Consider the following 13,812-nt stretch of genomic DNA (forward strand, 5'->3'; position numbering starts at 1 on the left):
TATATATATATATATATATATATATTTATTTATTTATATATATATATATATATATATATACCGACATTTAGAATGATCAATAGAACATACAGCATCTGTGGGCCCCAGCTATAAAATTTAGGTTGTTAGCACCAGGCCTTAGTGCAAACACATCTCATGCTCCCCATCTCAGACACCACAGCTCAGAGTGGAAAGGTTTTAGGGGCAGTGGAAGTGACATCTCTGCTCTAAATTTAGCAGCAGTGCAGCATTGTTGTCACCCCCAGGAAACGTCATATTAGATGGACTTTTCTTGGGGCAGCATATCTTTACATTAAATAATGTGTGCTGGAACACCCCGGGCTTCATTATCTGATACCATCTTTTGTTTTGCAGCTCTTCTCCAGAGGAAAGTGGAGCAGGTGACAAAAGAGTTTGAGAATCGGAGGAAGGAACATGAGCGAGGATTTCCCATTACATTCGACTAAGCTTTTAATATTGAATGTCAGGTGCGAAAAAAAATATATATATATGCTTTAGTGGATTTTTTTCATTGCATTTTGGTAAATAAAAGCTTTGTTAGTCACCCTGGTGGTAGAATCTATTATGTTCTATCTGAGTTTATTCAAATTCTTAAAAAAGGAAGAGTCGGAACCCCCTCTGGGGTTATTGTTATCTGGGGCTCGTAATCTCTACTTCCTGTTATAAATTGACAACCCCTTGGCTACGCCCCTGACGCAATGGTCTCCCCTTATGACTACAAATGGCATGAGGTAGGCATGGTCCGTCATCTGGAATACCACCCTAAACAAGGCCATGCATGTGGACAGGAAGTGGCTGTAGCAGCACCAAGATAGACAAAAGAAAGTGAAAAGCAGCATTTTATTAAAAAACTATTTTTTTTTTTAATATACACAGTGCTTTCTTACATTCAGTTAGGATTTATATATAATTAGTAGCAATTAAAAAGTAATAGGGAAACAAAAGTGTTGATTCAAAGTTCTCAGTGTACAGGAAATGGTCTCCTCCCAGTGTTGTCACTGTGGTCCTTCATGTGTAACCAGAAAGGTGTTTGGAAGAAATTCTAAATCTGCTTTTATCAAAACTCTTTGCTTGCTTCAGTCGTCCTGCTGCTAAGGCCTGTGCACCTGGTGCCTTACGCTTCACGGTATTGGATACAGGTCGTCACCTGACTGGGACCTACGGCCCCCACACCACTTAATGGTTCCTTCCACATTATTAAGTGTTCTGCAGGGGAGAAACCATTGAGCGCTCCTCGAAGGGGGGTGGGGGAGAGATGGAGACTGGAGGTTTTCTTCAGGAACAGAGCAGCAGGATAGAGACTTTGCAAGGTAACCTTTGTAAGCAGATTTAATTAGGAGGACTTTAAAAGTAATATCTAGCATATATATCTCAATAAGGCACCCAACATCCCACCCTACGAATGCTAGGTGCACCTTGGAAAACTTTACCCTTGGTCCCCAAGCTGAAAGAGGTCATATCAGTGACTGGTCTTCAATTTAAATAGAGGTAAGAGATTTTCCACTCAGGTAGCGGCTGCATCGGTGGCCAATCATATGGCTTGCAAAGTGAGCCATGAGCAAAACCTTCCACAGGATTTACAGTAAGTAGTAGCTGCTCAAATTGCAAATTTGGCTTATGGATTTAAAGGGGGGCTGCTATTGCTGATCTGACCGTTTCCTGGCTGTCATACTGTTGCCTTGGTTGACTCATAACATTTATAAGGGGTACGGAATGTGACTGCATGTCCTTTCTGTGTCTCCAAAATGTGACCACTAATGGCATCCTCAACATTTTGCTGGGCGGAGTCTTTCAGGTAAGGGGTCACACAGGTGTGTTTTGACTCCACATCTGCTTACCAATTCTCCACCCCTGCAGCTGTTTTATTGGGGCCCTCTTACATCCCCAAAGGTGTATGAGAGTCATGTGACTTTATTAGCACAGTGGTGCCTCTGGTTTCCAAAAAAAAAGTCAGATGCATCCTGAGCTCTTTATACCATGCTAACCGCTGTAGAAGAACGGCATGAACCGGTCCCCATCCATGTGACCCGGCCCATGTGACTCATTGTCATCAATGAGAAAAATCAAATGTATGGGCACAATTGAAACAAAGTGCTTTTTCTTGTCGTATAGGCATTGCTCGAGCAGGAACAATAAAGCTGTACTATGTATCAGTGAGCCATAGCTATTACATTAAAGTTTTCAATAAAAAGAAGCAAAACACATTCCAGGTGCAAAGTCTTTGAAAAGCAGCAGCAACCTGAATAGAAAAGTCTGGACTCCAGAGAGGAGCCTTAAGGAAGTAGAGGGCTCTCTGCAGAGTTTCCCTATTGATTGATAGCTTGTGGTCCCAAATCAAGCAGTGGAGGGAGTGTCAGGTCTCTGCAGAGAGACCACTGCTTCCACCCAGTGGGACCCTCTCTGCATGCTGACAGGAGCCTGGCTGATATAAACTCATGCTACCAAACAAATACATTCTGTAATTGCAAAGAGAAAATTAGAAACAGCTATGGATTAAGTTAAAATATATACGATTTGTCTGACGACCATGGAAGCCTACTTTCGATTTGGATAGGAGGGCGTGGTCAAACATTTTTGGGCGGAGCCCAACCTCCGAACGATTTTTCTAAGTGGTGGGCAACTGCCAACGTCAGATGGTCATTATATTGGGATGAGACGATTTGCACGCCCAGCGGCAGCCCGGCCTGGCTGAGTCCCAGCGGGCACTGAGTCACTGGAAGCCCCAAGACGTTAAATATGGCTGTGAAGAGAAGACTCTGGTCAGTACTAATAGGCTAATAGCCAGCCAATAGGATCGCTTCCTGCTGTATAACCTGGGCGGGATGGTTACCTGATAAGGAATACAGCAGGGGACGATGCTATTGGCTGGGGGTTGTCAGGAAGGGAGGGGGGAATTTTTTAAATATGAGATAATCTGCCCTTACCAGTGTAGGCGAAGTTGAACGGCCAAGCAAGGGGTTGGTGGTGTTTTGGGGCAATTTTGGGATGAGAGGGGTAGATGAGGATTCCATCGTTCCCCAGCAGGGTATTCAGCTCCTCTTTCAGGTTTTTGGCTTTTTGCACCATTTTTGCGCTTCCTTGTGGATTCATATTGGCCAAACTCTCTGTGAGTGCCAAACCTGCAGGAGACAAAAAGAAAATGTCACCAACGCCAATGAATCGCCTTGTGCAAGGGGTAGCAAAATCTGATATTTTCCCTGTAGTAGCTCTTTTCAGCCACTAGATGTCCCCAGTCGCCAGCCAGCTTCCCCACTTACCCACCACACCAAGCACAGGTCATCATGATCCCTCCCCCAGCCTGTAATTGGCCAGTAACAGGAGAAGCATTACACTGATAGGAGGGGAATGCAGGGTGGCAGCCTATCAGCAGGCTTCCCCATGGGATGTTCAACAAAATCACACAGGGTTATGGTCAGGTGACCACAGACTTTTACCCATTTAATTTATTACAAACAATTGGTTGATGTTCATCTATGGCAAAGTGCCAATCATGAGCGTCTCCTCACCTATGGCCGGAATCGTATGTTTGGATAAGCCGAACATCCATTTTACCAGTTCCCAACTCGGCCACATCCGCTTTCCATCGGACATTAAATCTGTGAAACTCTGAAGAGGAAAGTCAATCGATTAACAAATCACCAATCAATCATTGTGCTATTGGCCGATTATCAAGCTGGAAAGAGAACCGGTCTATAATACAAACGTCAATCATGTATGTGTCTGACCCTCCCCCATTCTTCTGCACCAATCATAGGGGGGCAGCTCTGACATAATAGATAAAGCCCCGCCTCTTCCAAGATAACCACCTCCACATGGTGCAGAATATGGAAAGTGATCAGCTGCAGCGAGATCTACAGGGCCGGCCTTTAGCCACTGGTAGGGGTAGGTGGGCATTGGTTGGGGGAAAGTGGCATAGTGTAGGTGGTAAAAACCACTAGAGATTGGTAAGTAGTGGGTGGAGCAGTGCAGCGTTGGTGCTGGAAACCACCAGTAAGAGATGGGTGGGGCAGTTAAAATACCACTAGGAGGAGGTAGGTGGCATTGGTAAGTAGTGAGGGGAGCAGTGCAAAATTGGTGCTAGTGCCAGGAAGAAATGGGCGGGCATTGCCAGGTACTAGGTGTGTGAAAAAACACTAGGTGGGTAGTGGGTGGGGCAACTCAGCTTTTTTAGTTAAATACCACTAAGTGGAGGTAGGTGGCATTGGTAAGTAGTGGGTAGAGCCACAAGGCATTAGTAGTGAAAAACACTGGGAAAAGGTAAGTGGACATAGATAGGTAGCGGGTGGAGCATTGCAGCATTAGTGATGACTTTTGTCATTTTGATGATTTGTCATTTTAATAGTAGAAAATGAGAAGGGGTAAGCTGCTGCTGTCAATTGCTTCCATGGGGGGTAAAATCAACACCCATTCTCCCACCACTCATGTTTCTCCCAGCCAGATGGCACTAAAGTCTACACAGGGAGTCATGAAACCTAAGGCCACCCCTGACCACATGAATGGTAATTGGGCTTTTGACATTTTATGGGCACAGTTTCCACAGCACAGGTGCTCTTTAGGTGAATTTGATTGGCAGCCATCATTTTCCATGAATCATTATTCCATGATGGGTTCCTGTTTTACCTCTGCTTTGTCCTCATCCAATGACATCACAGATGACCATATTTGAAAGGAATACCGCATGTTGTGTATGCTGATTGGCTGAACGGTGACCCCGAGCGAAGTTTCCAAATACTGGACCACCTGTGAAGGGAGATTGTACATTAGGAAAGGATTTCATCTTCAGCAAGTGTTCTCCCCTATAGAAAATGATCACACTGGGTGGGATCTCCAGGGATTACGTTAAGGAAAGAGCTGCAGACTTAAAATTTTATTGGATGTGAGAAATGTTTCCATTTCCTGTACCGCTCACCCGCCTCTGCGCTTCGACCAGTTCTTTATCCATAGGTGACACAAAGACACAGCCGCCATCGTTCTCCATGGAAAAGAACCGCAGATGGCGCAGAGATACGTCCTGGTCAAGGGACAGCCTAGGAGGACAAAGACACAAATGGTTATACGACCTGGTTCACTTTTAGGTGTGCCCTACACCCCCATGGCAGGAAGTTGTTATTGCAGGACTTAAAAATGTCCTTGACAAAAAAAAAAACTAAAGCAGCCACTGCAGATTAATTACCCCCCCCCCACTTACTTTTCAGTATTTTTTCCAGCCATCACCTTTAGGACAAGAGGTAAATCCACGGCATATCTACACATGGGCCCCGTACACAGGAGCTCCACGCGGGTCCCATGAGCGTTGGGGAACTGACCATCATTGGGGACGATACCTGGAAAAGTGCAGAGAAACACTGACATCAGGTTCTTATTAAATAGGAGTCTGGTTTCCCCAAGTGACCCACATCCCATGTGCAGTTCCTTGACCCCCAAGTGACCCCCATCTCATGTGTAGACGGTGATTTCCTGTTCTCCCTGATCTCTTGTGCAATTCTTGACCTCCAAGTGTCCCCCATCCTGTATGCAGTTCCTGACCTCCAGTGTCCCCCCCATCCCATTTGCAGTCCCTGTCCCCAATGTGTCCTCTATTACATGTGCAGACACTGACTTCCTGGTGTCCCCATTCCATGTGCAGCCCCTCACCCCTCCCCCCCAACTTGATTGCAGTCCCTGACTCCCCCCCATCCCACATGTAGTCCGTGACGTCCGAATGACCCCTACCTGATGTGTAGTCGCTGACTCCCTGTTCTCCCCAATCTCTTATGCAGTCCCTGACCTCCCAGTGTCCCCCATCCTGTGTGCAGTCTCGTACCCTCTTATTTCCCCCAAACCATGTGTTGCTCCTGACTTCCTAGTGTCCCCACTAGTTTCGTTTTTAATGGCTGCATTACAAAATGACGACATGCATTGTTAAATGCAGAATGTGCAAGAACATTTATTCAAGCCTTCTGCAATTCCATGGGAGGGGCAGCACCTAGGGCCAATCAGGTGTTCTCAGCAGCTCAGCCTTCCACCCCATCCCCCAGCACTTGGAAGGGGATAAAGGATGGGCTGAATTGAGGACTTACTGCTGAGCTGGGAGTAAATCAACTCTGCAGAGAGACCACTACTTCCCCCACAGAGTCTTCTGCAGCATGCTGACAAGCATTAGGCCTCTTTGCTTTCATTGATAATAGTAATATAGAGGTCACCTAGGGGCCATTGCCAGAAAATAACCTCACGGTATCAGGATCCATGGCCCCAGCCCCTGACATGAAGGTGAGAATCAGGCTATCCTGGAAATAGTTGGCACTGGCTATACGACCATGGGAAACCTTTGCACCATAGTCAAAAGGTTAAACTGTCTCCTCAGATACTCGTTGTGAGATATGACGGTTTATGAGATGAATGGATCAATAATTGCTGGGATACAATCGAAGGAAACACATTGTCCTCACCTGGGGTTGGCTTGTGTCCATATATTCCATTAAAGAATGCCGGCATTCTGATGCTGCCTCCAATATCTGAGCCGACACCGATGACTGACCCGGCCGCCCCAAGTATACAGCCTTCTCCTCCTGTAAAACAGGTTGAAACATATTAGGTAAAAAGAAGATGTTTGTGTTACATTTCTATCTTTTTATACAATTTCTGGACCTCCCTTGTTTGGCTTTAGTCATACTCCCATACAAGTCTATGGAAATACAAAACCCAACTGATGAAGGTCCAACACAACCATCAATGATTTCTGAAGGATCTTAGACGCATGTGAGATGATGTCAAACTGATCCCATTGACACGGGACCAAAAAGCAGTACAATGCCACATAAATTATAAAAAAAACATTTATAATGTAAAGATGTCACAATGGATCACAAGGTCAAAAGCTCCTGGCCAAAAAAGGCTGTAACATCCACAGCACTTGGCCTAAAGTTCCTGGACATCAACAGCTCATTGACATCCTTAGCTCCCGGACATCCACAGCTCCTGGCCAAAAGCTCGGGGACATCCACAGCTCCTGGCCAAAAGCTGGGACATCCACAGCTCCTGGCCAAAAGCTCGGGGACATCCACAGCTCCTGGCCAAAAACTCGGGGACATCTACAGCTCCTGGCCAAAAGCTCGGGGACATCTACAGCTCCTGGCCAAAAGCTCGGGGACATCTACAGCTCCTGACCAAAAGCTCCTGAACATCTTACCATCATATCTATATGACCATGTTGAACATACCATTTCATGGTCATTGGTTTTTAGCTTTTCCACACCCCCTTGCAGCTATAAAAGCCCTCTGTCCACAAGATCTGTCCACAGGGATCTGTGCAGGACACTCAAGTTCCTCCACACCAAATCGGTGACATCATGTCTTTAAGGAGTCGGCCCGCTTCTGAGCCTTTAACATTCCCCAGTCTTTTTGGCTTTCCAAAAGATTTTGGAGGGTGTTTGTGGAAATTTGCCCCCATGTGTGAAGTCAGGTACTGACTTTGGATTAATGTCTGATTTGCCTCCACTGGGGAGGTCAGGTCCTAAAGTTGGATGAGAAGACCTGGCTCACCATTCCAATTCATCCCAAAGGTGTTCAGTAGAGTTGAGGTCAGGTCAGGACACTCGAGTTCCTCCACACCAAACTGGTGACACCATGTCTTTATGGATCTGGCTTTGTACCCCGAGACACAATCATGGGGGAACAGAAATGGGTCTTCACCAAACTGTGACCACAAAGCTCAAGTTTGTTAGTTTGGGATAAAATACATTCAACAACTTACCGGAGCTGCCTCCTACTATGTGCTGGGTGTTGTACGGGTTCCTAGACCTTCCATAGACGTTATTACTGGACTCATACCACATGCAAAGCTCGCTGCAGTTGGTGACACCAAGAGGAATGGCTCCGGCTGCCTTTAGTCTTGACACAACAGCAGCATCAGTCGTTGAGCGCAATGACTGTCTAGATATGAGGCCAGAGCTCTGAGGCATACCTAAAAACATACATAAATAAAATGCGAGTCACCATTGCTGCTCCAAATTGGAAGAACCTTCCAAACTAAAGGTCTACCTTTCATGAAGTTCTCACATATTGTTTCATATCTATTAAGCCCTGAGGAGAATGCTTCATCCAACACGACCTTCAAAAACACCATGGCAGCATCGTACACATAGATTACAACACATTTGTACTCACCTTGCAAGGCAAATGCTTCCTTCACCGATACCGGGACACCAAGAAGAGGATACTTCTCTTTGAGGGTGGCTTCATCCTCTGCCTTGGAAGCTACCAGATCATCCACTGCCCGGGCCTCGCCAAGGGCTTCCTCAAATCGATCACACACCAGAGCATTAAGAGCGGGGTTGACCTCTCGGATCCTGGAGATGTAGGACTGCACCACAATGCTGCTCTTTAGCTAAAATGAGACATGGACAATCAGTGATGATGGTGGTAGTAGTCAGTAGCAGTCATCTTTTGTATCATTGTTCTATGAAACTTTTTTAAAACTTCAGAAGCTAAATACACTAAATTGTGAGATTTACACAGCTTTGTCTGTCTGGTCTGGTTTGTCAGAAGACCAAGGAGGATGAGTGTCTAAAGCTTGAAAAATGGCTGAAGTGGTGGAGCATCAAAGTCCTCACCAACCGAGAAGTGAGGACATTTGACCAAATTTTGTCCAAAGACTGAGGAACAGGACAGATCAAAGCCTGCAGAACTTCTGGAGATGTGAAGTCTTTTATTCCTTTGCTCTAATTGGGATGATGATGAGGTTGTCCTCCTAACATAGGATTGATGTTAGGACAAATAAAAGTTAGGTATGAGGACGGGACCTGAGGAGGACATGTGACCCAAGTCTATAAGACATCCACGAATGATGAGTCCCTGAAGCACAGAGAATGGCTGAAGAAGAGTGCTAAGGTTCCCAGCAACCATTAAATCCTTGGTGGAGAACATACTGAGGTATGTCCAAAAAGCAATAAGCAGCAAATGTGAGAAAAACAAGCCAGACGTAGGTACAATAAAGAGAACTCTGGACATGTGACCAAAGTTTATCAGAAGACTGTCAAGCAGGTCAGACCAAAGCCTGAAGGATGGCTGAGGTGCTTAGGTTCTTAAGAGACTTATTTAAAAAAATATTTTGTAGGGGGCCACATCCTAAAAGAAAAAAGCTGCAAATGCGAAAGGTACAAGTGAGGTATGAGGAGAAGACAACCTTTGTAAAGGTGCTATTCCTTGTTCTAATAATGGGATGATGATGAGGTTGTCCACCTAACAATAGATAGACAAGCGAAAGGTAGGTATGAAAAGGAAATGAGAAGGGTATGTATTCAAAGTCTATTAGAAGCCCATGGAGGATAAGTGCCTGAAGCCCTGGGAATGAATGAAGAAGAGGGCCAAGGTCCTCAGCAATAATGTCATATTTGGAGGAGAATATATGGGGCATCTTTCAAAGAGGAATCAGCAGCAAATATGAGAAGCAAATAAAGAGGTAGGTATGACAAGGAGGACCTAGGAGCCTAGTTTGACAAAAGACATAGGAGGATGAGGGCCTTACCCTTTGGAAAAAGGAAGAGTAATAAGCAGTAATTGTGAGGAGAACAAGACTAAGAAGAAAGACTGACCAAAGCTTTGAAGGAGTGTTGAGGTCTTCAGGAGCAATGATGTATCTGGAGGGGAAGAAAGGGGCTCATGCCCAAGCAGAAGGAGTACCCAAGAGCCTCCCGGGATGCTTGACGAAGGTATCCCGGGAGGCTTTGCGCTCCTATTCATTATTAGAGGGCAGTGCAATTAAAAAAAAAACAAACAGAATTTTTTCCCTTACATAAAAGGGTTGTCTACCTTTTTATGTATATGAAAATTCTGAGTTTAGGTACACTTTAAGAGTCACTAGGTTGTCAAAAGATGGTGGGTGATGAGGTACCAAAGCTTGGAGAATGGATGAAGAACAGGGGTGCTGGGTAAGGAAGAACGGAGAGGTAAATACAAGGTAAAGAACAGAGGACATCATAGGACCAAAGTTTGTCAGAAGACAGAGGAGGGTGAGTGACCAAAGCCTGGTGAATGATCAAAGAGTTAAGAGTGATAAGAAAGGAATTATATATTTTGAGGAGAACATTCTAGAGTTCAATCGTTAGATAACCAAATCCTAGAGAATGGTTGGAGTGCTGAGGAGGGAAGGACATATTCTGAGAAGAACATTCTGGGGTAGGACCAATGACCAGGCATCAATTGTGTGGAGGACAAGGCAAAGGTAGGTACAACAAGAACTGAGGCTTGTTAGAAGACTGAGGAGAATGAGGGACCAAAGCCAGGAAAAGGGATAAAGATGAGGAGCGTTGAAGTCTTCAGGAGTAATGGTGTATTTTGAAGAGAACATTCTGAGGTAGATCCTTTCAGTAGATCCTTAGATAAGGAGCAAATGTAATGAGGACAAGTAGGACCAAACAAGAACTCAGGACTAAGGCTTGTTAGAAGACTGGGGAAAATGAGTGACCAAAGCCTGGAAAATGGATGAAGAGAAGAAGCGTGGAGCTCTTTAAGAGGAATAGTGTATTTTGAGGAGAACATTCTGGGGTAGATCCTTTCAGTAGATCCTGAGGCCGATCCTTAGATAAGGAGGAGGCTGCAAATGTTAAGAGGACATGTCAGATGTAGGTACAACAAGAACTGAGGACTATGGTTTGTTGGAAGAATGAAGAGAATGAGCGACCAGAGCCTGGAGAATGAATGAAGAGGAGGATCCTTGAGGTCTTCAGGAGTGATGGTGTATATTGAAGAGAACATTCTAGGGTAGATCCTTTCAGTAGATCCTGAGGCTGATCCTTAGATAAGAAGTAAGCTGCAAATGTGAGGAGGACAAGGCAAAGTTAGGTACAACAAGAACTGAGGACGAAGGCTTGTTAGAAGACTTAGGAGAATGAGTAACCAAAGCCTTGAAAACAGATGAAGATGAGGAGCGTTGAAGTCTTCATGAGTAATGGTGTATATTGAAGAGAACATTCTGAGGTAGATCCTTTCAGTAGATTCTGACCTTGATCCTTAGATAAGGAGCAAGTGTAAGGAGGACAAGACAACAAGAACTGAGGACTATGGTTGGTTAAAGTGCTGAGGAGGAAAGGACATATTCTGAGAAGAACATTCTGGGGAAGGACCAAAGAATAGGCATTGAATGTGAGGAGGACCAGTCAGAGGTAGGTACAACAAGAACTGAAGACTAAGGTTTGTTAGAAAGCTGAAGAGCATGAGTGACCAAAGCCTGGAAAAGGGATGAAGAGGAGAAGCGTTGAGGTCTTCAGGAGGAATAGCATATTTTGAGGAGAATATTCTAGGGTAGATCCTTTCAGTGGATCCTTGGATAAAGAGTAAGCTGCAAATGTGAGGAGGTCAAGTCAGAGGGAGGTACAACAAGAACTGAGGACTAAGGTTGGTTGCAAGGCTGAGGAGCATAAATAGCCAAATCCTGGAGAATGGTTGGAGTGCTTAGGGGGGGGAGGACATATTCCGAGAGGAACATTCCCTGGTAGGACCAAAGAACAGTCACTAAATGTGAGAAGGACAAGACAGAGGTACAATAAGAACTGAAGACTAAGGTTTGTTGGAAAGCTGAAGAGCATGAGTGACCAGAGCCTGGAAAAGGGATGAAGAGGAGAAGCGTTGAGGTCTTCAGGAGTGATGGTGTATATTGAGGAGAACATTCTTGGGTGGATCCTTTCAGTGGATCCTGATCCTTCGATAAGGAGTAAGCTGCAAATGTGAGGAAGACAAGTCAGAGGAAGGTACAAGAACTGAGGACTAAGGTTTGTTGGAAGAATGAAGAGAACAAGCGACCAGAGCCTGGAGAATGAAGAGGAGAAGGGTTGAGGTCTTCAGGAGTGATGGTGTATATTGAGGAGAACATTCTGGGGTGGATCATGAGGCCCGTCCTTAGATAAGAAGTAAGCTGCAAATGTGAGGAAGACAAGGCAAACTTAGGTACAACAAGAACTGAGGATTCTTTAATAAGAAGTAAGCTCCAACAATGAGGAAGATAAGTCAGAGGTAGGTACATTAAGAACCAAGGACTATGGTTTTTTGGAAGACTGAGGAGAATAAGTGACCAAAGCCTGGAAAATGAATTAAGAGGAGGAGCGTTGAGGTCTTCAAGGGGAATGGAGTATTTTGAGAACATTCTGAGGTAGATCCTTTCATTAGATCCTGACCCTGATCCTTAGATAAAGTGCAAATGTAATGAGGGCAAGACAACAAGAACTGAGGACTACAATTTGTCGGAAGGCTGAGCAAAGAAGTGACCAAAGCCTGGAGAGTGGCTGAAGAGGAGGAGCATTGAGGTCTTCTGGAGGAATGGTATATTTTGAGGAGAACAGTAGATCCTGAGGTCAATTCTTGGATAAGGAGTGAGTGGCAAATGTGAAGAGGACAAGTCGGAGGTAGGTACAAGGACTGAGGACTAAGATTTGTCAGTAGAGGAGAATGAGCCTGGATGAGGAGCGCAGAGGTCTTCAGGAAGAATCATGTATTTGGAGAACGTTCTATAGATCTTAGGGGGCTTATTGTAATTAGAAGGCTGGTAGGGTCTATGGATGATCACCATGACCTCCCTTGGTATCTACCAATCATCACCTCCCCCACATAGCAGAATTACTTCAGTTCCCAGTTCAACAAAGTGGAAAATATTAAATTAATGATAATAGCACATATGGGAATATAGATCAACAAGTCCACCTTGGATGCCCCTTCCCCCCATTGTATCCCCAGTCCAGATTTGTACCCAACACACAGTCAGGTAAGTTGTGGTTTTTCCTTGCATGCCGTGCAGTGCACAGGGTGTTGGGTGCTTTGTTTTTAGTCTTTGCATGCAATCACTGTGATCTAGAACTGTGATGGATCCAAGTCAGGACCCTGAGGAAGGGACCGCCGATCCCTGAAACATATCAGGTCGACGATGGAACAATCCACAAATTTAAAGTTAATCTAAAACCTAGAAAAAGAAGCGTATTGCCATTTGTTTTTTCTAAGACCATAGTGAAAACTTTATATAAGGTCAACAAAAACAGGACTACTAGGAACTCCCCTGATCTGGACATGCCAGAAAATGCATAAGGAAAGCTGCAAATCCAAAAAGCCCCACTGCATCTCTGGTGACTATGTCTATCCTGAGATTAGTTTGCTGCAGGCAGAATTTCCTCAGTCTCTCCCTCCCCATGAACATGGCAAGCTAACAAGTCAAGTGACCATAGGTCCTGGAAGCCCCATAGAAATGGTCCTGACTGTTCCCCTAATAACCTCCAACCCGGAACTCTCTCACCTCTCCCCGCCGGATCTTCTCGGCCAGCACCGAGGCCGGGATTAGCAGCACCGGGTCGCGAGGCGGTCCCGGGGTCGGGGGGGCTTTGGATAACCAGCAGCCGGCCTGGACAACCAGCAGTAAGAACCGGGAGAGGGTCTGAAGGAGCCACGACAGAGCCCGGCGCAGGATAGCCATCGTACCGACCAGTCACCGGGGATCGATCACTAACACCGAAAACAGAACCGGGAACATAGAATAGGCGTGGAGGGGCGTGGTTAGTGAACGAAACAGCCTCTGGTTGGGTGAAAGGATTATGGGCGGGGTTATGTTAGGTTTTTTTCCGACGCCGCCTACCTGTGTGCATCTCCACCTACCTGCCACTAGATGGCACCTTGCAATTGCTGCAAATTATGATTACAATTGAAAGAGGGCTTTTTTTTAGGGGGGTAAAGCTTGGGGTATGTGGGAGGGTATTATCTCAAAGATTGTTTTTTCACCTTTCAAAAATCTGTTTTTTATTTTATTAAAAATATAGAAGAGATAAAGTTTTTACT

At 45.2% G+C, this 13,812-nt stretch overlaps 2 protein-coding genes across 2 annotated transcripts in view; one reads left to right on the top strand and one right to left on the bottom strand.

Annotated features, from left to right (window-relative positions):
- Positions 1-565, top strand: part of NUP62CL (nucleoporin 62 C-terminal like) — a 12,752-nt gene extending 12,187 nt beyond the window's left edge. The window contains exon 11 of the mRNA XM_072431836.1: positions 376-565. Within this exon, the coding sequence (XP_072287937.1) occupies positions 376-467 (92 nt within the window). The 3' untranslated portion in view covers positions 468-565. The remainder of the gene's footprint in view (positions 1-375) is intronic.
- A 282-nt stretch (positions 566-847) lies between these two features.
- Positions 848-13,540, bottom strand: FAAH2 (fatty acid amide hydrolase 2). The gene is made up of 10 exons (XM_072431837.1): positions 13,277-13,540; positions 8,167-8,386; positions 7,754-7,963; positions 6,450-6,569; positions 5,210-5,345; positions 4,931-5,048; positions 4,642-4,761; positions 3,528-3,627; positions 2,946-3,140; positions 848-2,761 (listed from the first exon to the last, which is right to left on the bottom strand). Exons 1-10 carry the CDS (start codon positions 13,451-13,453, stop codon positions 2,586-2,588), a joined length of 1,572 nt encoding a protein of 523 aa, XP_072287938.1. The 5' UTR covers positions 13,454-13,540; the 3' UTR covers positions 848-2,585.
- Positions 13,541-13,812: the final 272 nt, after the last annotated feature.

This window comes from Pyxicephalus adspersus, chromosome Z (genome assembly GCF_032062135.1).
Source record: "Pyxicephalus adspersus chromosome Z, UCB_Pads_2.0, whole genome shotgun sequence".
Classification (NCBI taxonomy): domain Eukaryota; kingdom Metazoa; phylum Chordata; class Amphibia; order Anura; family Pyxicephalidae; genus Pyxicephalus; species Pyxicephalus adspersus.